General features: G+C 36.1%; 1 protein-coding gene across 1 annotated transcript in view; it reads left to right on the forward strand.

Moving 5' to 3' along the window:
- The window catches only part of LOC141573313 (ankyrin repeat domain-containing protein 26-like), a 40,482-nt gene that overhangs the window by 8,751 nt on the left and 6,916 nt on the right, over positions 1 to 24,815 (forward strand). The window contains exons 8-22 of the mRNA XM_074360127.1: positions 220 to 281; positions 2,802 to 2,895; positions 5,322 to 5,350; positions 5,541 to 5,613; positions 7,418 to 7,672; positions 9,275 to 9,348; positions 10,577 to 11,227; positions 13,308 to 13,459; positions 13,950 to 14,120; positions 16,480 to 16,513; positions 16,796 to 16,937; positions 19,097 to 19,307; positions 20,506 to 20,689; positions 21,551 to 21,688; positions 23,141 to 23,653. Of these exons, the coding sequence (XP_074216228.1) occupies positions 220 to 281; positions 2,802 to 2,895; positions 5,322 to 5,350; positions 5,541 to 5,613; positions 7,418 to 7,672; positions 9,275 to 9,348; positions 10,577 to 11,227; positions 13,308 to 13,459; positions 13,950 to 14,120; positions 16,480 to 16,513; positions 16,796 to 16,937; positions 19,097 to 19,307; positions 20,506 to 20,689; positions 21,551 to 21,688; positions 23,141 to 23,653 (2,783 nt within the window). The remainder of the gene's footprint in view (positions 1 to 219; positions 282 to 2,801; positions 2,896 to 5,321; positions 5,351 to 5,540; positions 5,614 to 7,417; positions 7,673 to 9,274; positions 9,349 to 10,576; positions 11,228 to 13,307; positions 13,460 to 13,949; positions 14,121 to 16,479; positions 16,514 to 16,795; positions 16,938 to 19,096; positions 19,308 to 20,505; positions 20,690 to 21,550; positions 21,689 to 23,140; positions 23,654 to 24,815) is intronic.

A 24,815-nucleotide genomic window follows, 5' to 3' on the forward strand; every position in this document is an offset into this window, starting at 1 on the left:
GATGTCCATTTCTTCTTAAGTGTTTTTCTTTTGCCATCTTCTTTCATAAATATCCCAACTACGACCAAGTTTTCTTCCAGAAAATGCTTCAACCCTCTGAAATTCTTTTCTGCCACTTTATTTTCTTGACATATTCATGAATCAAGATAGACTTATATATATATTTAACTTCCTAGCAGTATGTGTTCTCATTAATGTATCTGTGACTGCATTTTGTAGATGCAACTTCAGCATTAGGATTAGAAGAAAAGGAAGATGTCGAATCACCCTTGGATTCTGAGGTGCTGCCTTCTAGTATTATTTTCAAGTATAAGCGTTGCGTGATGTTAAAACATAAATGGAGGGATGTTTTGACTTCACTTTCTCACTTTTGCATTTTCCCAGCCAAATTTTTTCCTCATTTTAACCCACACTTAGTAAAGTCATTCCATGCTACATGTCATACTACTGCAGAGTGCACTTCTGTTAATTTTCCAGACTCACCTAATGAAACTGGTGTATGTAGTGCAAAAGCCAAAGCTTAGAAGTCACAGGGAATTGGTTTGTGTTCTGAAGTTACCTTTTCTAAAAACTAAAGAAAATAATTCTTGGTCAGCCTGTGACCAGATGTTTGTTTCTTCGTGATAAGTGAATGTGTAAAACTCTTAGTGAGATTCAGAGAGAGAGAGGTTGTACAAAAAAAAGAAAACAAAAAAACCCCCACAAAAAAACGGTGTTTTTGTTTGTTTAACCACTTTGTTCTTGAAAAGACAGTGCCTGTGAATTGAAAGTACCATTATATTTGGATTGTCAAGTAGATCTGCAATGAACATTTCAGGATAAGCAAAAGCATGTGGAATAGTAATAAATATGTGGGGTTAAAATACCAGCAGTTTGGTTTAGTGATGTTTTAATGAGGACAGCCCATTTTGGGTAGGGAAAATAGCGTGCACTGAGTACTTTTATGGCGACTGAACTTGAAGGAAGCTAAGTGCAGGGTAGTGATGACCTATTCCAAGGTGATAGCCATGGAAAGAGGCAAGAAGAGCCTGAACCCTTGGATCTCGGCAGCTCCTGCCTAGTGGCACAGCACTGTATCTGAAGTCAGCAGAGATAGCATCCTGGTTCTGACCCACTGTGGGATCTTGGAAAAACTTGTCTGACTTATTTGAATGTCAGTGACCTCGTTCAAAAACATGGTACTGATACGTACGTCTTAGGTTATGTGTCATGAACAAAAATGTGGTAACAAGTGTGAAAACACATTGTCAACTGTAAAGGGTGCTATAGAAATGTAAGACAGAATGATCACAGTGGCCACTAGTGACCTAGTGAAATGCTGAGGACACTTTTTTAAAATCTGAAGGACAATAAAATGGGAAAGTTAGAGCGGGCATGGGGATTTCTCATTTGGGGTATGTTGAGTGTTGGTAGACTATTATCGGACATCTCTGATAGGTATATAGTGCTTTAGTACTTGAAGCCCTCTGGGGGTTTTAGATGTTTTGACCTTAAATAAATTCCTGTTCCTGAACACCAGCTATGCACCAGGCAGTTAGACACTGAATGTCGCAGTTGAGGGGTTAGGCTGTAGTGGCAGGAACAGAAGAACAAGTAAACAGGAACCCTTTATCAGGGACAGTAAGTCCTTCATATAAGGAACGTGGAGAGCGTTAGTTTAGACAACAGTGGGGGAGTTTGTAGTTAGGACGAGGGTGGAGTAAGGGTGGAATTTAGGTAGTCAGAAAAGAGCTGAGTGTGACCAGAGCTGCCAGGTGATGGACAGGAAGGAGCCAGTCACACGAAGGTCCCGGGGAGGGATGTTCCGGACAGAGAGATCAGCGGGTCACATCTGCTCATCACCATACTCCAGCATCTTGGAGTGACCAGGAAGCAGCAAGTGGGTAACCGTCCTTAGAATCACTGTTATTATTGTTGTGTGTAGAAAAGAGAATGTGCATCATAAGGGCCTGGCACATGCGGGTGGTCACTAAGCAGTGTTCTTATTCTTCCCTAAGTAAAGTAAAGCTTATGGTACTTTTTTTGAAGAGCTGCATAGCTACATTAAACATTTTTCTGCTGTTAATTTAAACAAATATTTTTCTTTCTATTTTGGTACTTTATTCAACTATTTTCCCTATCAATAAAAGTTTTATCAAATAATAGTTAGATTCTGCTAAGCCTTTGTTTACTGAAATGTAGCAGTTTCCACAGTGTTCTGTTAATACTCAACATGACAGACTCTAAGGCTTCTTTTCATGCCATGTATGCTATTTTAATACTAAAAACAATATCTGTACTAAGAAACATTTTAAACTTATAGCACACTTATTAAAGAATATATTTAAATATGTATATTTTTAATTTTACTTTTTACTGAAGTGTAGTCAGTTTATAATGTTACTTTCAAGTGTACTGCAAAGCAATTCAGTTATACATATAAAAATACATATTTTTTTAAACGTCCTCTTCTTTTGTCGAGGAATGCAAAATGGAATTAGGTGTTTTGAAGTTAATTCTTTGTTGAAATCTGCATGTAAGTCAGTATTTTGTCTGTGAAAATATTTGCTCTAGCTTTCCATGCTCAGTTTACAGAGTCAAAAGCCAAGTGAAGATAAAAGATAGACTTGATCTAAAGAGTGTGTATGAAATTTTCTATTTAAGTGTTTGGGTTTCCAGGATATGCTTATTTTGTTTTTAAGTGTAATTGCTTTTAAAGTAGGAAATTAAAAAAATAATAATAAGGTAGGAAATGCAGGTATTTTGTTAGAAAGGAATCAGGAAATCTTTATGCAACTCATTATTAATATTAATTTTAACAGAGTATCTCCGAGATTGAACTACCGAACTGTATCGATCATTTATCTGGAGCTGCAGGTCTAGGAGAAAAAAATACATTAAATGGACAAATAGAAAGTAAGTACTGTATTTTATTAAAAAAAAAAGTCATTTTACAGAATGTTGATTTAAAACATGGATTTGGATCTATTCTCTCAGCCAAAGAAAATCACCTGTTGAACATATAGTGAGAAAAAAGAGAAGAGGAAGTATATTGTATATCTTACCAGGTGTCAGCAACAGATTAAACTAGAATGCTGTTTAAGGAGCTCAGTTGTTAGCTTTCTTTCAAGATGCTCTGTGACCTGAGGACAGGCAGGAAACCAGGAGGAGGGAAGGAGGGAGTGAAGAATGAGAGAGGTAGAGAGGAGGGGAGTGAATGAAGGAAAAGGAGGGGGCGGTCCCTGGCAGGAGGTGGTAATGTAGAATAGTTCTTTAGGAGAAGGAAGACAAGAGTGTTTGAAATGAGACGGGTATGAATTGAGCTTCTTCCAGCACCAAAGCTTGTCCGGGAGGCACAGCAGAACGTTCCACTCCCCCGTCCCCCTGACCTTTAGGAAGGCAGCGAGGACTGTGGTACCTGATCACGCAGAGCCGGGTGTGGCTGCCGGTGAGCACAGGCATGTGTGGTCAGCTGTCAATGTCTGGACCTTCGTGTCATGCAGCGTGTTGCTGCCTTATAGGATGGTGTCTCATAGGCCAACAGAAGAGTGGGAAAGAGGAAGAGAGTAGGGTGCATTCCAGGGAGGTCAGGGGAGCTGGAGCCTGGTAAAGAGTCCACTGAAAAGTCTGCAGCTCCTGATGCAGCTTTTGGGGAAGTGTTACAGTGAGACGTGTGCAGCTGGATTTCAGAGAGGTCAGTTAAGTCCGAGTGCTATAGAAGCAGACTCGGTATAGACCGGAGTTTCTCAAATTTTAGTCACCTGGGGACCCAGTGAAAAGTGCACATTCTGAGCAGTGGGTCTGTGTTTCTAACAAGCTCTCAGGTGAAGCCCTTGTTGCTGGTCTTCAGATCACGCTCAGAAGGTAGACTTGTGTTTAGGGGAATCTGGAAGAAGAGCCACTGGGGAGTTAAAGACAACAGCAACAAGGAAAAGCATGATTTTGTTTTTCTTTCTGAGCACATTCATAGCCAGAGGGAGGCAAAGAGTTGAAGTAGAAACTAGAGATGTAAGCTACTGCTGCTAAGCAGAGAGGAAAAAGAAGTGGTGGGGATCGTCTGTCAGAAGAATAGAAAAGGGGAAGATTTAAGACCACAGATGTAGAGGTACCTTTGAAGAGGAAAGTGAAAGGAAGGAAGGAGGAAAAAAAGGCAGCAGGTAGGTGATTTTGGAATTGAGGAGGAAACTTGAGAGAACTCCTTTTCAATGGTGTCAGTGTATTTGCACTGAAGGTAGGTTAGATCATTGCCACTCCAGAGAATACTGGAATCAGGAGGGGGCCTAGAATTGGGGTAAACCACAGCCTCTCCTCCTATCAGGCTTCAAAGGTAAATGTTGTATTGGTATTTGTTATTCCAATGAGATTAACTTGAATATGAAGCATTGACTGTGCTTTTTGTTTGTTTGTTTAAGGATAGCTAATTTTTTGAGAAGACAGTTGTTTCACAAAAATCCTTGTAAACATTAGCCTGATTTACCAAACCAAACTACTTTTGGAAAGAAAAGAAACTAACAGGGTTCATTCCATAAATGCTGAAGTTGTTATTTTCACTGAATACTGCACAGGTTTTGAAATATAAAAGACTTTTAATATCTAATAATTCTGTGGCAATTAAAATTTATTTTGATCACCAGATTTCAATATTGAAAACTCAGTATACATTCTTTCTTGTATGAGTGGATCAAGAAACATTGATGGCTAGAGGATCCAAGAAATGTAGGCATACCAATAGCCCATGTGGGTATGGGAAAAATATTTTTATGAACTATTATCCTACAAGTGTGTATCCAAGGCGATCAATTCATAACACTTTCTCTGATGAGAAGTGAATTGCACATTCAAATGAACTGCCATCACAACTGTGGACTTCCTAAATTACAGGACGAATTGAAGAGCATGATAAGTACTTGTAGTCTAACGGTGTCAATCGCATTAAAGATGTGCTGTGGCACTTTACGGTCAGCTTTCACATTTGTCTTCTTGGAGCCGTGATTTGTTCCTCTGATTAGAGATCGCTTTTCTCCTTCTCAGGCAGCAAGTTCACACTGGTATATGTACACGTTTCTATTTTATAAATAAGTCACTTGAAACATAATCGTACGTTTGAAATCTTAACTGCATGTTTTGTTAAACCTATATTCCCGTTCTTTATTGAGTATCTATAATGGATTCATGTTTCTGTCTTGTTGCTGTCCTAACTGCCCCTGAAAAACAAAACACCGAAACCTAACGTGTTCATTTCCAAAGCAAGCACGAGGGTTGCGCAGTACTAACTCTGCGTGAATGGGTAGTTGGCTTTCATATTTACATCTAATTGACTATGTGTCCCTTTTGGCTTTTAGATTCTACTGAAAAATATCCTCACTTGAAGGTAAGAACTTTTATACTTTTATCTTGATTTTTTTTTTTTAATTTAGTGAGGGTACTGGGAATTTAGCTTAGGACCTCATGCACTGCTAAGCAGGCACTCTACCACTGAGCTAGACCCTCCCCCCTTGAATGATTACTACAGATTGTATCAAATGTACATTATTAATCGGTGTGTTTCAAAAACCATTCAGCCTGCAGTTGGAGTGAAAGATTCTGTTCCTAAGAAAACAGGAGAAATGAAGAATTTACAAACATTCAAATCAGGTAAATTCTGCAATACAAATTTAGCTCTGAAAAGAAGTACAGTCTTCTTATTGGTAATTCCTTTTATTTCTTCAAATTTAATTGAAAGATGACATAAATAAGGCAGATGTTATTAGTGGTATCCATGTTTGAAAAATATATATAAGCTTAAGAAATAGATTTTTAAAATGTCAGCTTTGACTTGGATGTTTCTGTTGAGGTTGGGAGACACTAAAGTGCTCAGCTTGGAGTCCCTATACTCTTCAGGGATTCTGAGAGATTGATTATTAGGTTCTAAGATTTTTCCAGTTTTAAAATGCTTAATTGAATTTTGACCTTTATGTAGAGTAAAGCTTCCCTTGCTAACATGTCAGTCATATTTCACTTTAATTATTTCATCTAGTGCTATCACATTGATGATATTTATTTATTTCTGTATTTATTTATTAATGAAGGTCCTAGGGATTGAACCCAGAACCTTGTGCATGCTAAGCATGTGGTCTACCACTGAGCTATTTCCCTAGCCCAAAGGTCTTAAGCCAACTGGATGGTTTGATTAGCGCTCTCTCTCTCTCTCTCTCTCTTTCTCTCTCTCTCTCTCTCTGTGTGTGTGTGTGTGTGTGTGTGGTGTCTTTGATTATTAAAAATGATGGAAGTAATTAGTCCTACCTTAATGTTTGGTAGATATGATATTTTAAAACAATAATCCTAAAAGCTTTTGGGTTTAGGGTATTTTTTATACTATTAAAAATTATTGAGAATTTTGAAGAACTTTTAAGTGGGTTGTATCTATTGATGTTTAGTATATTAGAAAATAAAGCTGAAAGATTTAAAAAACAAGCACACACAAACATTCCATTCACCATTAGAGCTTTGATGTTATCACATGTCATGTATCTGGAAACCTCCACTGCACCCTTAACAGAGAATGAGAATGAAAATAGCATTCAGTACTATTGTGAAAATAGTTTTGACCTCCTGGACTCCCTAGATGGAGGGAACATGGGGCTTCAGGGCTTCTCAGATGACACTTGAGAAGTGCTGTTTTAAACAGGGTTCATGGATGTGAAATAATAAAGGGGCCCTTGTGATGAAGTGGGCTTTAACGTTCACTTCTACATTTCTCGCCTTTTCTTCTTTAACTTGTCTTAAAAAGTTTGAATCTGACAACTTAATTCTTTTTAAAAAAGGAAAACATTTTTGTTAGATATTTCCTGTCTCATGGCACTCTGTACTCTTTGGATCTGGTTTGTACCTAGATTTACCCTATTTTTATATGGAAAAAATTAGTCACTCAAGGCTATCCTTTCTTATATAAATTTATGATGTTTATCCAAGGCTTAAGGTAAGAATTCTGAAGATATTGGTACATTGAGGAAAGACTGTCTCATTGTAATTTATGTAGTACCATTCAGTAAAAGTTTTCTTAAAGCCCACATCTCTAGGACTCAATACTGTCATGCATATTTAAACATCCAGTAAATGGCTGGTTAGGCATACATTTTGTTAATGAAAAAATTCATATGTTGAAGAATCATAATTGTTCATAAAGCTCTTACAGAATGTAGACTGTTTTATAGAGAGTGATGAGTGAATCCAAATTAGTAATTCTAGAAAATTAAAGGTAGAAAAAAGAGAGACAGTGGTTCCCTATATGAACAGCAATGACATGTAAATTACAACCAGCTGGGAAGGAGCAGTGTGTTTGGTGGAGAGGAGGGCATGGGGTTGAGGACGTGGGGCTGCTGCTCTGGGAAGAGAATTCGTAAAAGTTAGTCATTTGTATTGTTGTTCACATTCTAATAAGTGGAAACTTTGTTTTCAGGTTCTTCAGACTGGGTTTCTACTAGTTTGAGCCTCAATAATGAGGCTGGTCAAAGAGCCGAGCATTTGAAAGCTGATAAATGTCCGTTGGTATCACGATCAGTGACCACAAACCAGTCAGCACCCACAGAACTGAGGCAGACGGCCCTGGTATATAAAGACCGGATGAATATTGGAGCTGTGTCTGTGTCAGAACATGCAGCGCTCCGTGGCCTGTGTGAGTCACAGCTGCCAGAGAACAGAAGCCGCAAAGAAGGTAATAAAGCAGCATAGAGAACTAGCCATAGTCTACCTGTGCGTGGCTTCACCATACTCTGACTTTGCAGAAATCATTTTGTGGCAGGATCTCCTTTGTGTTTACTCCTTTTATGCAACCTACAACCAGACAATACCTTTTGGCATGACATTTACATTCATCCTCTGACCATAGCAACATATTAAATAGCAAAGAGAATTAGGTGAAAGTAAATTCGTTCAGAATAGTATTTAGCACGCTCCTGAGAGCGGGTAGAAGGGTGATGTCTAGAGCTTTGTGACTAGTTGGGAAACCTAGGTGGCCATCCAAAGATTCCCTTCTCAAAGTATGGTTTCTTAGCTTTATTTTTATCTAGCTCTGAATTTATAAATATTTGTTATAGCTATATTCAGTGTAACTGAAAAAGCACCTCTGCAACTAAATATCAAAGTATTTCTAGTGTATTCTCTGCCTTTCTGTATTTTAGTAGTGGCTTTCCCAGCAGTAGTGGCAGTCATTGGGAATTTGCTACACAGGACCTCCTTCTTAACTGTTTCCACACAGTATATCAACTTGTTTTATTATTTTTAATGGATTGATGGGTCGAAAAGGATATTGGTTTCTAAGGAGTGCTTTATCACTTAAAAATAATATATGGAATATCAATTCTGATTCTTCTAGGATACCCAGTCTGTTGATTAACCACATCTAATATGTGTTCTACTTTATATACCAATTAATTTAGTGCCTTAATCAGTGATATAATCAGAGCTGTAGTAATAAGTCATACAATATTTTTTCTGCTCCTATAGTTTTATCTTTTCTTTCCTTACCTGCAGAATTAATGTTGTATTTACAAAAGATTCTCAGTTATCTCCTATAGTAGTGACTACAAGCTCTAAACTCAAAGTTTTTCTAATAAATACTGTTTATACACAGATACTTTTAAGAGTTTGTCCTCTACAGCATGGGAGCAAAGAGGATAGACATGTAAAGAAATAGTTTACAGTTCAGCTGGTGAAGACACACTAGAAAAATCTGTGAAGTACCAAGGTAGCTCCAAGGAAAGAGATCCCTGTGTCTGTGTGGAAAGACAGCTGCAATCCAGGAGGACTTCACAGAGCAGGCTGAGTCTTCAAAGAGGAAAAGGAATCTGTCAGAACAATAGAGGGAAACATTTCAGATTAAGGAAAGATAAAAGCATAAAAAGTAACAGTAATTTTGGAAACCATGTTTAACATTGCTCTTGAAGCCTGGTATGTTGTTAACAAGGTACTGTTAGGAGGTAGAGAATAGAGTCTGTCGTGACTTTGTATATTTCTACTGTATTTTTAAATTTTGTTTTATTTCTCTTTGTCTTGTTCATGTCTGGTGAATCAATTTGTGAATGAAACTTTGAGATGTTTGTATGCCTTTAATCTGGTAACATCTAGTATTTCCCAAATAGTTTGTTGAAGTTTTAGATAATTAGAAGTATTTCTTAAAGAAGTAAATATCCAGCTAAAGATTAAGTTTAATTTCAACTGTCAATTGATGAAATGTTTTTTCTGTTTTTATAAAGCTGATGCCTTTGATCTAGCTGTTCTAAGTAGTGAATTTTAACTAAGCATATTCATTTTTCAGCAGACCTAGACTTACAAAGGGCATCTGAGGAAGAGCAAGAAAGACTTGATGGAAGTGAAAATAACCACTCACAGGTATGTAAAAATGTAAATTTAAGTTTCTTGTTTAATACTGTTTTCTGTGGTTTAATAACACAGTTCAAAAGAAATTGCCTTTCAAACTAGACTTTTAGAGTCAATAAATAATTACTTAATATTTAGTTTTTAATAGCATTTTATCTAATTACAAATCTTAAAGTATTGTTAGGATCTGTAATAATTTATAGTTACACTTTATCCTTGGAATTGAGGCAAAAAACCTTCCTGAATATGGCTTACATCTTCCATCTTTATAAATTCCTCACATGATGAAGGTGATATCAAATATTAAATCATGTGATATAAGCAGTTGAAATTGTAAATAATATAGCAGTGATGGCCACCAAGTTAGTTTCATGTAAGGAACAGTCATTCCCAGTGGTCCAAATTTGCAGTTTCAAATTGCAAGTCATTAATGCCAAGGTGAAAGATTTCTTCTGTCTTGTGATCTCTATGTAATCGATTTCAGAATCTACAATCAGGGAGAGAATAGGGGTCATAGAGTCAACCCAACTGCCTAGTAAGAGAATCAAACCTTCCACGATTGGACCTTTGCTGTTAGGGAAGAAACAAAAACTTTCTAATTTATTTCATTTCAGGGTAGGAAGTCAGTAAATATTATTAAAAATTCTTTTATTCACTCTCACTAGTGAATGTTAGAGTATAATATAACTCAGTGGATGCAGAGAATACATATTGAGATAGATCACTATCGTAGTATATCGTTTGCATTAAAATTCAGGAATTTGTTCCTCTGTCTGATTGATGTTAATTGATTTTGGCACCTAATAATTTCCAGTTTGCTTATTCTCCAGTTACTAGTCCTTTAAAAAAATCTTTACATGCACTGGAGGGGCTCACTAAGGTATGAGAGGTGAAATATTTTTTAGTGAGGAAATCTTTGTAATGTTAAAAATCTAATCTCTAATTCTTGGTAGATTTAACATGTGTGAATTGTTTAGTTCAAACAAACAGTGACGAAGTTAGGTTTCTGAGTTCCTGTTTTTCTCCTGTTTCAAGGCTAAGGCAAGTTATGTTTCACTTCTTAGTTTGTGACTAGCCAAACATAGATTAAGAAGTTTGTTAAATTTTAAATATTTTCTAAGTTTTCTTTATCCATACTTGACTACTTAAGGATAAATGTGTTTTACAAGCATGTACTGTGAAAGAAAGGAAATCTGAAGATCAAATCAAGCAGATTAATCTTTCATTTGTGCATCTGCAGAAAATGCCTAGAGAACCAGAAATGAATAAGGAACATGACAGAAAGGACATACCTGTGTCTTCAAAACGTTCTTGTGTGGAGAAGCATGAGGACATGTGGGTCAAACAAGGCAAATTCGACTGGGAAAACAATTCAGAATTTATCACAAAGAAGTCAAATCAGAAAATCAGTAAAATCCATGAAAAAGGCAAAATTACTTTTCATCGTAAGGTAGTGCCACTACATGACAACTGTGAACTACGTGGTGACTTAAAGGAACTACCTTCCAACGTGACAGATAATACATTTGATTTTGAGGAAGTAGATGCACCTGGAGCCTCTGTCTCTATAGGATTCCAGGCAGTCTCTGAACACAAAGAGCCCAGTCTTGAAAATGTTTTTCCATTTTATTCCAAGTCTGAGTCAAGAAAGTATGGTTGCCAGTCATCTTCAAAACTTTATTCAAATGAAAATAAGTTGGATGAAAATGGTAAGCCAGACACTGAACACGTTTTTAACAAAACTGAGGAGAGTTTTTGTAATGATAGAGAAAATGAAGTATGGAACCGAGTTCCATTTAAAGTGAAAGAAGACCAAGAATTTGCTACAAAAAGAAAACCGAAAAGGAACCAAAATACTCACTGGAAATCAGACATTGGACATGCACCTCAGGTAAGTGATCCACAAAGCCTTTTTGGTTTGTGGCTTGCCCGCTCCAGTGAGAAGAAACACATGATTCAAATAAAAAGTCATGATATGTCTGCTGTTTCAATTACTTGTAAGAAAACCAAACCAATACAAGACCAGCTCCAGAAGCCATCGCTTGCAGATAACTGTGGTGCTGATAAGTCTAAAAACATGGACCCTGAATTAGGAAATGTGAGTTCTTCTCCATCAAATGGTAACAGAACATCCAAAGTATATCTAAAAGAGTTACACACCAAGGTATGCAAAGGTTTAAGAATAAGGTAGGCATGTTACAAGTAGAATTCCTGGGTTTGGAAAAAGAAAATTCAGCTTCAGAAAGAGGTAGAGGTTCCTTTGCTGCTACTCTGTTTTTTCTCTTTATCAATAATCTCCTCCATTCTGATCCATATTTGATCTTATTTTCCACTCTATGAAAATAGCCTATGTATAAAACGGGGTCATCTAAATATGTAATCGTGTAGAAACAGACTATTTCTGCCATCTAAATAACAGGAACTCAGGGAAGTATTTTCCTGGGTTTTGTTCCTTAACCAACCTAAGTCTCTGTGCCAGTCTTTCATATGAAGTGGGAAAGTAATTCAGCTGTGTGCCACATGACCTTCTGAGCCGGAATAAATGCAAGTGAAATGGCTTAGGAAATATAATAAGCTCAAGGGTTTTTTTTGTTTTTTTGGTTTAATCTGTTGGCTTAAATGTAAGTTGCACTTCCATAGAATGGGAAGGAAGCAGTGACTGAGAGAAGGGATATAAGCACAAGCTCTCAGTAAACTGATCCGTGTAATGTGCGTTAGTGAGTGCAGGCTTATCTGTCTTACTGATCACTGGACACTTAGAATTCCATCATGGCCGCTTTGAGATATTCTTAAGAAGAACTACATGTGCTCCCACATGTTCTTGAATCACCACTTTCGGGTGTTTCTGTTGAGTCACTTACATTATATTATTTAGTAAAATGTAGCAAGTTTTGGCATGTATGATTTTATTATATAGGTAGTATGAACCCTCAGCAAAAAAAAATTCAGTATTTATCTCCAAAATAGAAAACTTGAGTTTTGAGATGCACTGAATGATGTTTTTAGTTCCAGTAATAGATTTTTATAATGTGTGTGTTCTTTTGTGTGAGGTGCAAAGAATGTTAAGGATAGAACTCTGAAGGTGTTCTCCTGTAATAGAAAAAGGAGATGAGCCCTGCCCCCAACTTTGCCAAAGTCACACTTTTAACTTATCTGATCAATTTGATGAATTTATTTTGTGGCTTATTAGATTCAGTGTTAGAGAATTGTATCATCTCTTTTGACACTGTAAAATGCTGGGGAATACTGCTTTAGGGAATTTGGACAAATCACTTAACCTTTCTTGGTTGTGTTCCCATTATCAGTAAACAGTGGGGCTAAAGTAGATCACTCATTACTCCTATGCCGTCTAGCTATAAAATGGTCATGGTTATTAAATGTGAAATTGGGAAGCATTATTCCTTTTACAGAATTCCACACTAACTGGCAATTCATCAGTTTCACTCTGCTCCTTTCGGTAAAATTGGGTTTATATATTTTATTAAACACTTTTTTGATACCCCAGGATCCAAATGAAAGAAGAATTATAAAAAGTAGTAGGGAAAGGATAGCTTTAGCACAGAAAGAAGAATGTTTCCTTTCTGTTACTGAAGCACCAAGGTGTGACATCTTCTAAATCTGGCTGTTTAATGTAAAATCTAGGTGGTAAAGACAGAAGAGGACAAATTTTATGCCTTTGTCTTTCTATTTCTCTGTCTCTGCCATTCACATGGGGAAGAGTGGATGTAAGAGCACAACATTCAGAAAGTCCTTTTTGAAATTTTAGAAATTGTTTCTTTTCCTCAAACAGAAAGAAGCAGAATTTACAAACACTTCAATGACTTGAAATGATAAAAATTAAAATAAGCACAAAAATATTTTAATCAATTGAAATCAGGGCAAAGTCTGAGTCAAATGATAAAATGAATGAAAACAAAGTGTTTCTAATGAATAAAGTAATAATTACCCTTTGTATCAAACTTTCACTAAAGGTTGAAGTAGAAGAGAACAGGAACAAAAGTGAACTGAAAGGGTCAGAAACCATGTATGGTGGCAGTTACCATGAAGGATTAACTCGGCAGAGGAAGAGGGGAAAAAGTGATGACCGGCAGTTTCCTGCTCTGCAGAAAGGAGATTCTGATAGGTAAGCCTAGATTAGTATTCAGCAGTAGGTAATTATTATTTTCCTAGATACTGTTCCGCATTTCTTCCCAGGATCATCTCTCTACTTGCTTCCATGTATTTTGTACTCTTCCTTCCAGGTTCCCAGGACACACCTAAATGCCTTGTGCCTAATCTTTGTGCTCACATTCTAATCTCTTAAGTAGAATAATTTCCTCCTGTCTCTTTTGCTCATGACCTCCTGTTTATTTCCCTGTTCTGTAAAGCCTTCCTTATGCTCACTTTACTTTCATATGTTAGCTCTTGCTTATCACATTGTATCATAATTGTATATCTGTCTTTGAAGCAAGAATTTGTGTTTCCTTGCTTATGGTTGGCACTTGTTAACCATTTTGTGAATTAATAAATGACTGAAGATGGGTCAGAGTTGGTTTTACAAAAATTGTTTTTTTTAAAAATTTATCAGTAGAACTATTTTTTAAAAATTGGCTTTTTTATGGATTGTTTTAAAGTAGCTGTCCTGGCTTGCATATGAAGGAAGTAAAGAAGAATGAAAGTGGAAAACGGACATTAAAAGCATCTGTGACTTCACATGTATTGGAGAAGACTGCCTCACTGGCTGGTGGTCTCCTACACATGAATGAGAACAGCAGCTTAAGTGAAGGAGGTCAAGGTTGTGGCAGGTAAAATCTACAAATTCTTTATTTGTAGGTGAAGACGTATTAGCAGTGATTACCTTCTCTGGAAATAGAACAGCAGCATATAGTGCAAAGGCCAAGGCAAGAGAATTCTCAACTGTGTGGGAGGAACAGTGCCGAAAGGCTAACATGAGGACAAGTGCCTTTGACCGGAAGTAGTTTCAGTACTACGTTCCCAAGGAAGCCGGGCTGTAGTGAGTCGGTGTGAACAGCCCCTCAGAGGACATTCCCTGGGAAGGCAGGAGAGGACTGGGTGATAAGTGAAGGGGAACGTGGGGCTCGTGGGGGTTCCCTTTCTTTGTTTAATGATGAGACGGTAGATTGTAGAGCATGTCTCTTTGCTGTTGGATGCGATTCCATAGAAGACGTGTTTTTCAATTTAACTTTGTTTGCATTTCTGATATTAGAAAGTGTATTGATTGTACTATGTTATCTTTAAGATATTGTAGTAAACTATTCATGTATGGTTTTGTTGTAAGGGCTTATTCGTTAGTTCTGAAGCGTAATATTCTTACACAATTGAATATGCAGATAATGACTTTAAAGTTACACCATTGTCCATAGATTTTTAAAAATTGTATACTCATAATGACTATACAGACACTTAGGCCATACTGAATAGAGATGAATCATTCCTTGATGATTCTATAGTGTCCTTGACAGTATCATCATGAGTGGCTATGGTTTTGTATGCTATTGTAAAATATCAGGTTATATTAACTTAATATTTGCTTAGGTTCCAGGAAGAAGGGGAAGATTTTTTTATATATACAATAGAATAATAAACTATTAACAATCTATCACAGATGATTACTTTTGGATTACTAAGTTCTAAATTAAAAAAGCCATCATGGTCCATAAGGACCTGTCAAATGCATGAACAAACAGCTGAATGGATAATGAATGCCCGCTGATTAATGTCTTTAGCGAAAGCAAATCTTTATTAAAAGTAGATTTCCAGTATTGCCTAGGTCTAAAGTCTTTGTATTTTTAAAAAATAGGTGTTAAGATTCAGAAGTTATTATTATTATTTTCACTTTTTTTATTGAGTCATAGTCGTTTTGTAGTGTTGTGTCAAATTCCAGTGTAGAGCACAATTTTTCAGTTATACATGAACATACATATATTTATTGTCACTTTTTTTTGCTGTGAGCTTCCATAAGATCTTATATATATTTTGCTGTGCTATACAGTATAATCTTGTTTATCTATTCCACATTTTGAAATCCCAGTCTGTCCCTTCCCACCCTCCACCCCCTTGGCAACCACAAGTTTGCATTCTATGTCTATAAGTCTGTTCCTGTTTTGTATTTATGTTTTGTTTTTGTTTTTAGATTCGACATATGAGTGATCTCATATGGTTTTTTTCTTTCTCTTTCTGGCTTACTTCACTTAGAATGACATTCTCCAGGAGCATCCATGTTGCTGCAAATGGCGTTATGTTGTCGGGTTTTATGGCTGAATAGTATTATTCCATTGTATAAATATACCACCTCTTCTTTATCCAGTCATCTGTTGATGGACATTTAGGCTGTTTCCATGTCTTGGCTATTGTAAATAGTGCTGCTGTGAACATTGGGGTGCAGGTGTCATTTTGAAGTAGGGTTCCTTCTGGACATATGCCCCAGAAGTTATTTATAATTATGCCTAGACATAGAATAATAATAGAGATTCATTTACTACATTAGTTGAAAATACTTAAAAATAAATATTACTTTCTTAGCATATTGTGAAATGCAAGTATTGAAGCCAGATTGCCTGGGTTGGAATTCTGGGCAGACATAGGGGCTTCGACAAATGACTTAGCCTTTCTGTGCCTCATTTTCTTCCTGGGTAAAGTACCTAATGTATTACCTACCTCCCAGGATTGTTGTGAGGATTAAAATGTCTTTAAGACATGTAACGTGCTAATAATAATGCATAGCGGTTACATAGTAAGTCCTCAAAAAAGCTAATACCATGGTTATTAGAAAAGGGTTTCTTTCATATAAGGACTTCAGTAATACTTTCCAAACAGGTTTTATTGCCATAAAAGCCAGTTTTTATTGAAAAAGACAACAAGAAGAAAATCCTGGTGTATTTTTTCCTACCAAATAATACAAGTAATGTTATGTTTTTCCTTTTCCTCTGCTTGTCCCCTTGATTTAAATTTAATACTTTGTCAATAATATAATTGACATACTTTCTTTGTCCTTTAATGTTACTGTTTCCACTGTTTAATCCCTTTTATTGAAAATTAATTATCAATGCAAAGATTTTATATAAAAAATAATAGATTTACATATTTCTTGTATTTTCAATATTTAGTATTTGGCTTAAATGAATTGCTTTTTTCTTTTTTCAGGTCTTCAAAGAAAATGTCTACTAAAAAGGACAAGGTATAGTAAAATACTACTTATAAAAATATTTCCCTATGGTAAAAATAATACATAAATGATAAAAGAGTGGAAAAACAAAATCCTCCTTTGTTGTAGAGACATTTACTTAAAAATAATTTAGAAACACTATTGATAAAGTTAGCCTTTTGACAAAAGTCAGTTCTTTCGAGAAGTGTCTGTGTTTTTGCTCTCATAAAAAGATGGATATTTATCACCTCTGTACACTAAGCATATTTTATAACTATGTTGGAGACACTGTGAAATAGCATTATTTATTTGTAGGTCAAAGAGCAGATTAATTCTGTGGACGACCTCGATGACTTAACTCTGTCACCGGAAACAGCTTCTGAGGATCGCAAGTCGCTTTACCCTAATTGTAAGAATACCCTGAGGCTAATCGAAGAACTTGGCCCGGACAGTAAAGGTAGGACCCCCGTATGACTACACAGCCTTTTTAAGTATCTCGTGGTAACGTGTGCACACCTAGTACTGCCCCAGGGAGCACGGCTACGTTACAGTCCGCTGCGTCTCAGAAACCTGCTTTGTGTCAAAGCAGAATCAGACGTGTTGTGCACTGCCAGCCAGGGGCTGTGACTGTTCCCACTCCCTGTGCTTTCTGTTGACTCTGCTGCTCCTACGCCTTCACCCAAGGTCAGGTTATCACTGCTTCCCTCCTAGAATGCTGAAATCACCTCAGGACTTTCTTCTATGCTGTCCGCCTCCTGGAACGTTGGTCTACACCGCAACCATGATTACTAGATAGTTTTTAAAATTCAGATCTTTGTTACCCCCTTGCTTAAAATCCAGCTACTGCTTCTCACAGCTCCATAGTTAAAGGCCACAGTCCTCTGGCTTCATCTTGTTTCATTTTATTACCCTTCTTTCCACATGAGTTTTAGAATCAGCTTGTCAATGTAAAAAAAAAAAAAAAAAAAAAAGCTACTAGTGTCCTGGAAATTAGACGTAGATTATGTTGAATCTGTAGATTAATTCGGGGAGAACTGACTTCTTAACCATACGGAATTTTTAACCCCGAACAAAGTTTATTTCTCCGTTTAGGTCTTCCTTGATTTTCTCAGTAATATTTTAGAGTTTTTAGTGTCTGGGTCTTTCCATCTTTTATGAGCTTACCTGTATTTCTTATTTTTCAGTGCGGTTATAAGTAGTGTATTCTTATTTATTTGTTTGTTTTAAAATAATGTATTTTAAATTTTAGTTTCTGATGAGAGGAATACTGTTGATTTCTGTATACTGACTCTGTGCCCTCCAACCTGACTGAACCCATTTATTAGTTCTAGTAGCCTTTTTATGGATTCTCTCAGATTTTCTACATAACCAAAGGTGGTCAAGCTTTTTCTTCTTTAAACTACTGTCTTACTAAAGACAGTTCACGTTTAAGACTTGCAGCCAATAAATACATTCTCTGTCACAGCTAGTCAGCTCTGTCACTGTTGCAACAAGAGTAGCCATAGACAATACACAAGTTAATGGACGTGGCTGTATTTCAGTAAAACTTTATTTACCAAAGCAAGCAACCCGGCCCACAGGTTGGAGTTAGCTGACTCGCACCATGTAATCATATTCCCCGCTGATTAGCACAGTCTTACCTCTTCATTTCCCATCTAGATGTCTTTTGGTTTTTCATTTTGCCTGATTGCACTGGCTCCAGTATAGTGCTGAATAGAAGGAGTAAGAGAAGCCATTCCTGTCCGGTTCCTCACCTTCTGGGAAAAGCATTCCGTTTCTCACCATTGCATATGGTGTCAGCTGTAGGGTTAGCACAGATCTTTGTCATAGTGAAGACGTTCCCTTGGTTCCTAGTTTGCTGGAAGTTTTTATCAGGAATCGATATGGAGGTTTGGCAGGTGCCTCTTTTTATCCACTGACATGATCATATGGTTTCTTTTTTAGTTTGTTAATATGATGAATAACATTGATTTTTACGTGTTAAAACAGCCCTGCATTCTTGGGATACACCCCACTTGGTCGTGATGAATTTTCCTGTATTGTTGGATTTAATTTGCTAATGTTTTGTTTAGAATTTTTACCTCCATTTTCATGAGATTAGTTTTCTTTCTTGTAATATCTTTGTCTGGTTTTGGATTCAGGGTAATGTTAGTTTTATAGAATGAGGACATATTTCTTCCTCTTCATTTTTTGAGGAAAATTTGTGTAGAGTCGGTATTAAATTTTCCTAAAATACTTGGTAGAATTCACCAGTGTAACCATTGGGACTGGGATTTTCTTTGTCATAAGGTCTTTAAATAGGACTTCTGCTTTGGTTTTTAAGATATAGGGCTTTTTAGCTTATTTGTTCTTTCTTAATTGAGCTTTTGTAAATTCTCTCTCTGAAGGAATTTTACCCACTTCATCTGAATTGTCAGATTTACTTGCATAATGTTCATAATGTTACTTTGTCATTCTTTTAATATCTGCAGAGCTTAGAAGAATGTCTTCCATGTTATAGATGCTCAATATCCATTTGTTCAATATATGGATGAATGAATGTGAAAATGCACAGTCCTTTGTACACAAAAATTATTCATATATTTTGTTTCTATTTTTGTTTTCTTCCTAATGCAGATTCTGATAGGTTATTGAAGATTCAGGATCCAGTTCATTCATTCAGATCAATAGAACTGAAAGAATCTGACTCTGCACTACTTAGAGGAAAAATTAAAGAAATGGAAAATAAGGTGAACTGGCTACAAACAGAGCTGTTGAAAACAAGAGAAGAAACATCACAGTTAAAGCTTCAAAATGTGGAGTGGGAACGAGAGCTCTGCAGTATGAGGTACTGAATTTCTTGGTCTTAAAGAAATATTTGAACTCTTTATATTTACTTTAATACTGTAGGTATGTAGGAGAAGTCTTAAAATTGCTAACTTACCTTTTGGGATTTTACAGGGGAGAAAATTTCATTAATATTGTGGAATATGAGACTCTTGGAAATAACACAGCCATACACACACACACACACACACACACACACACACACACACACATACACACACTACATTCTATATTTCTTTAAAAAAAATCTTTGATCCTTATCTCTCAATTGTCCTCCAGAAAGTTTATATTACTTTACATTCCCACTTGCAGAATTATGAAATGACCATTTTTCTCAAGGCAGAAACTGTAAAAAAAAATTATGCAGTTTGATTCTTAACATATGAATGGTTGGACTAAAAAGTAAAGTGGAGAGTTATTACTGGTTAGTTTTTTCAGCATCTCTCTCATACAGAGATAAGATTAGTTCAAAGGTCTATGCTGAAAGCACGGATTACTCTTAATTTCTTAATTACTTAATAGGGATCCTGCCTTGTACCAAAAGGGATTTAAAAATGATTTACTAAATAAATAATACTCAACAAGGTAAGTTCAAAGTGCTGCAAAAGAAGAAACATGAAGTGTAGGGCATCAGGGAGTAGACTCCCCAGCCTCGCCTTGGATTATGCTAATTACCGGGTCTGTGTTCTGGAAAAGACGTCTGCGGATGTTACCTTCCCCTGGAGATCATGTAGGAGTCCCTGTAATATCTCATGAAGTTGAAATTTTATTTCTCATGAACTTATAAACCTGTTTCTAAATAGCAACTTCTCTTTTAATTAATAACTAAATTCTCTGTCCTAATGAAGGAGTAATTTATGACTATGTGGGGAAAAAAGGGTAATTTTCAATTCAAACCTTACTGAATAATTGCAAAATTTCTTCCCTACACTATTGACCAGAGTTACTCTTGACTGAAACTCAGTAGCATTATGTGTTTTCATTGCTACTTTTCAAATATATATATATACACATAAGTCTATCATTATGAAGAGATTGAAGTGAGGAATTTAAAATGTGAGACTTAGAAATGAAAAAAAAAAATTGAGAACATACAAATTCCATTAGGGTAATAAATCAGCATGTGAAGAACCAGATCATAAAATGAACTTTTTATTTTCTAACAAAATAAATTTTAAGGTAAGCATATTTCACTGCAGATTCACATTAGAACAAGAAACAAAGAAGAAGAGAAATGCTTATATATTATATGAAAAAACAAAGGATGACTTGAAAAGAAAAGAGAAACAATACAATGAGCAAGTTTACCTGAAACAACAACTTGAAATCACTGCCCGAGCACTAGAATGCAAAGTGAAGAGCATATGGAATAAAGCAAATCAGGTAAATTTGTCTTTCATGAAAATTTCATATCTCTAACACTGTTTCATCAATATTCTTTATAATATTCTTTTGAATTAATCTGTATTTTCATTTAAAACAAGTAAGAGTTATCTCATCCTAAATATGAACTATGACATTTAGAGCTTAACTTACTAATTTCTTGGTGTTCTTGGCATCTAATAGATGCTCTGTGTCTTTTCTGAATGAAGGAATGGAAGTTAAATTGAGCTTAATTATTAACATAAGGATTGACGGTTTTGGTCCATTCAACAAAGTAACAAGTCTAATTCAAATCCATGAGTTAATTTTGGCTTTTTGAAGTTAAAATCCAGGCTGAATTGCCTTCAGACTGTGATGGAATTGGTTAAATGCCTTATAAAGAAATTTTCTTTCACTGGGATTTCAAAATTTGTAGATACTGACAGACATATGCAGAATAGATAAACAAGATTATACTGTATATAGCACAGGGAAATGTATACAAGATCTTGTGGTAGCTCACAACAAAAAAAAAGTCACAATGAATATATATATGTTCATGTACAACTGAAAAATTGTGCTCTACACTGGAATTTGACACAACATTGTAAAATGACTAAAACTCAATTTAAAAAGTGTTAAAAAAAAAAAAAACCTTTTTCTTTCATGATACTACATCCCTTGTGTTTTTGCTCTGTGATAAATTTAGCTGTCATATATATTAGAATTTGAGTTATTTATGTGCATTAAAGATCCCTGTGTTTAAAAAGGCTACTTCTTTTTAACAGTTTAAAAAAAATTTTTTTAAAGATTCTCCTCCTAAGCTTTTTTTGACTTTTTTTCATGGTATAAAACCCAAAACCTAATGAAATATGTCTCCAGGTTTTAGAAGAGCAAAATGATGCTCAGAGACAACTTTCTCGAGAGCAGAATGCCAGAGTAATACAAGATGAAATCCTGGCCCATCATCTTTCCCAACAAAAGGAGGCAGAAAAGGCTAATAAGAAAATGAATGCTGAGGTATTTCCTTTAGTCATCTTCAAACGTGTGTGTGTATGAATTTGTATACTTAGATAGTTTAAAAACCAATACTATAGGTACAGAAAGTATAGAGGGTTTTAAAAGCCTATATATGTAAATATATTTTCTGGGGGTTTCATTTCTGGTTCATTGGATAAAGCAATATTGTGAATTCAAATCCATTTGCCTGCAACAGTGACATAGTGACATTCACAATGGCCTCATCCAAGGAGAGGCTGTTCATATTTCCCGTAGGAATTGATGAACTTTCCATTATCTCAAAACTGTTGCTACTAACAGTAGGCATTCTAGTTTCTGGCAGTGATCTGACTCCTTTGATAGACAAATGGAGAGGTTACTTTATCATTTCCACTGATGGTAAGGAGGAAAAAGTATAGCCAGTTCAGAAACCGTAGTTTGGCGTAGTTTGGGTGTCATTCTCCTATGTGTGATAAAAAGTAACACTCTGCTCCATGTGGTATCTGATTTCAGTACAAGGAGCTTTTGAATATAGTGACAGACATGCCATAATCTATAGTGATAATTTATTGATCAGTATTTTATTTTTAATAAAACAGCTCACTGTATTTCCCTACTATTTCACATCCATCACTGTTATAAACACCATGAGGAAGAAATAAAAATTATTGCAGAAGCAAATAGTCTCCTGATTTTGTAAGAAGAGCTCTGTAAATTTGACCTTCTTTACCTTTAGTGTATTCACCATTAGGGACATAGAAGGTTCTCTTGTGTTTATATATTTATCCTACAGAAGTGGCTTTGGTTTGGTGTAAGAGTCAGAGAGTCAGAAGCCCTGGGGGAAACCCTGCAGCTTGCTTGTGTTTTTAACCCTTTATTCCAGAATTGTCACAGCTAACTGAGTTAACTGATGTTTGTAGACGTACTTAGTACAGTGCTTAGATTTATCACTTATCTGTAGATGTAATTCTTATAATTCGGTCTAAAAATGTTAGAAAGGGAGAATATTCATGGAATATTTTCAGGAAAAAATTTTTTAGGAAATTTAAGCTGTCCAAATATATACAGAGCTAAGGCTCTTACTTTGGGGGTAGCTGTAAAGGTTAGATGTCAGATATAATTTTTAAGTGTTTTCAGATTTATTCATTTCTTATTTTAAGCCTTTTGGGTTTGTTGTATTTCAGAGAAAGAAAGGCCTTCCCAGTTCTGAGCTTCGTAAACATCCTTTTGTGGTTTCTTTTTTACTTTCATGGATTCAGTATCTTTAATTAAATTTTTGAACTTTTGGGGATTTCTGCTTGTTTAAAGTTTGAGATTTGTATCCACCTTAAGTTCTTCCAGTTGGATACCCAGTTATTGCAAACTTTTTGTTGTATAAACTTAGAGATTAGTCTTTCACTTCAAAGGAAATTATGATATGTCAGTTTATTGAGTACAGTTCAAAGAGTAAGAGATGAGGGGTTTCACTTACAGGACACAATGGATTTTGAGCTGTCTGACCCAGAAGATAACAGCGAGGTGCTTCCTCAGCAACTTCCTGAAGCTGGAAGTCAATTCCGTGGCCAAGAAATTGAGCTCCATCCCAGGAGATATGCTTTTAGACCAACGACGTTGGTATTAGAATGTGTGCATAGAGACCGAGGCCAAGCCCAGTGTTCAAAGAAGGAAACTGAATCGTTGTCTCAGAGAAAACAAGGGAAAGTCAACAAATACATTGTAAAGCAGGCATTCTTGGAGGAGAGAGTATGTGAACTAGAAAGTGAAAACATGTTGCTTCGACAGCAACTGGAAGTTGCTCAAAATAAGGCCAAAAGCAAAAAGACAATACTTAATATCCCAGAGCCGTTTCTGGATCACATGGGAAAACTTGAAGCCATGAGCAAACGAGTTCTGATGCTGGAGGAAGGAAACAGGGAATTAGTCAATGAATACAAATGTTTAAAGGACAGACTGTATCAGCATGTAACTGACAGAGCAGAAATGAAAGTAAGTACCCAGAAAGGGAAGTAATTTTCAGAGTTCCTCAAAGAAAATTCAAAGTGGTATCTGATGGAAGCTGAATGTTGAAACTAGTTGAATATAAGAAATGTGTGCGCTATAAATATATACACTGTAAAGCAGCCTGAAAGCATATCTTGTATCCAGCAAACAAAAATTAGACCTGAGAGGTGCTTTACTTTGAGTAAAGATGCCGTGTCACCTGAACTTCTAAGAGATTAAGCTGTAAGTTGTTGATAGGTACAGACAGGTCTTAGTAATTTACTCTTATAGTGCCCAAGTCATTTTAATCGTTCTGTCACCACATTTTAGTATCGTGATGAAGCAGATAAATGAAATGCTCAGACCTAAAATGAGTATTTTGAAATTAAGATTCAACTGTGTGAACAAATAAAAAAAAGAGAGAGAAAAGATTCAATTGTGTGGATTACCTTGACAGTCAAATCCAGATTTCCCAGATGAACTGATGTGTAAATGCTGTATCTTGCAGTACTTTTCATTCAGTTGCTTTTCATATATTTTTAGTTGATATTTTATTTTTATTCATGTCAATTGGAATTAAATTTAGAGATATTTGCATCTCAAATCATGCATTGTCATGACCTCCACTCCTTAAAGGCATCTACTTTTCATTCAGTCATAATTTGGGACAAATGTAAATTTTAGCCAAACTGTGTTTGACTTAGTCTCCCCTGTTCTATTTATAATTTACTTTGAATATTTTTTCAAATAATGTGCTCACAATTCTCATTTCAAGGCTCAGTTAGTCATTTGGATCTAAGTTTGTCCAGTCCAGAGGGACTGGAGCGCTCTGTGGTGTACGAGTTTGGCATTGGGGTCCCCTTTTCAGACTGAGGAGGAGCAGCCAGAGTCTTGAGTGGCAGGAAGGGAATGAGTGGGAGGGGTGGGGGAGCTGTAGGACCTGCAGTCCAGGAGGCAAGGGATGCCAGGTTGTCTCAGGTCCCCAAAGGCCATTGGAATAACCTCATTTTTATTGTGAGATAGGAGTCTATTGGAAGAATTTAAACACCAGATTGAATATGTGAAGAACTCTGAACTTAAGCCTCTAATGAGAAAGAGGGAGAATGTTCCACAGTGTGGAACTTACCACCACTCATCCCACCCACACACCTGTTTCTGTTTGAGACTT

The sequence above is a fragment of the Camelus bactrianus genome, unplaced genomic scaffold (assembly GCF_048773025.1).
Source record: "Camelus bactrianus isolate YW-2024 breed Bactrian camel unplaced genomic scaffold, ASM4877302v1 HiC_scaffold_19, whole genome shotgun sequence".
Taxonomy (NCBI): Eukaryota; Metazoa; Chordata; class Mammalia; order Artiodactyla; family Camelidae; genus Camelus; species Camelus bactrianus.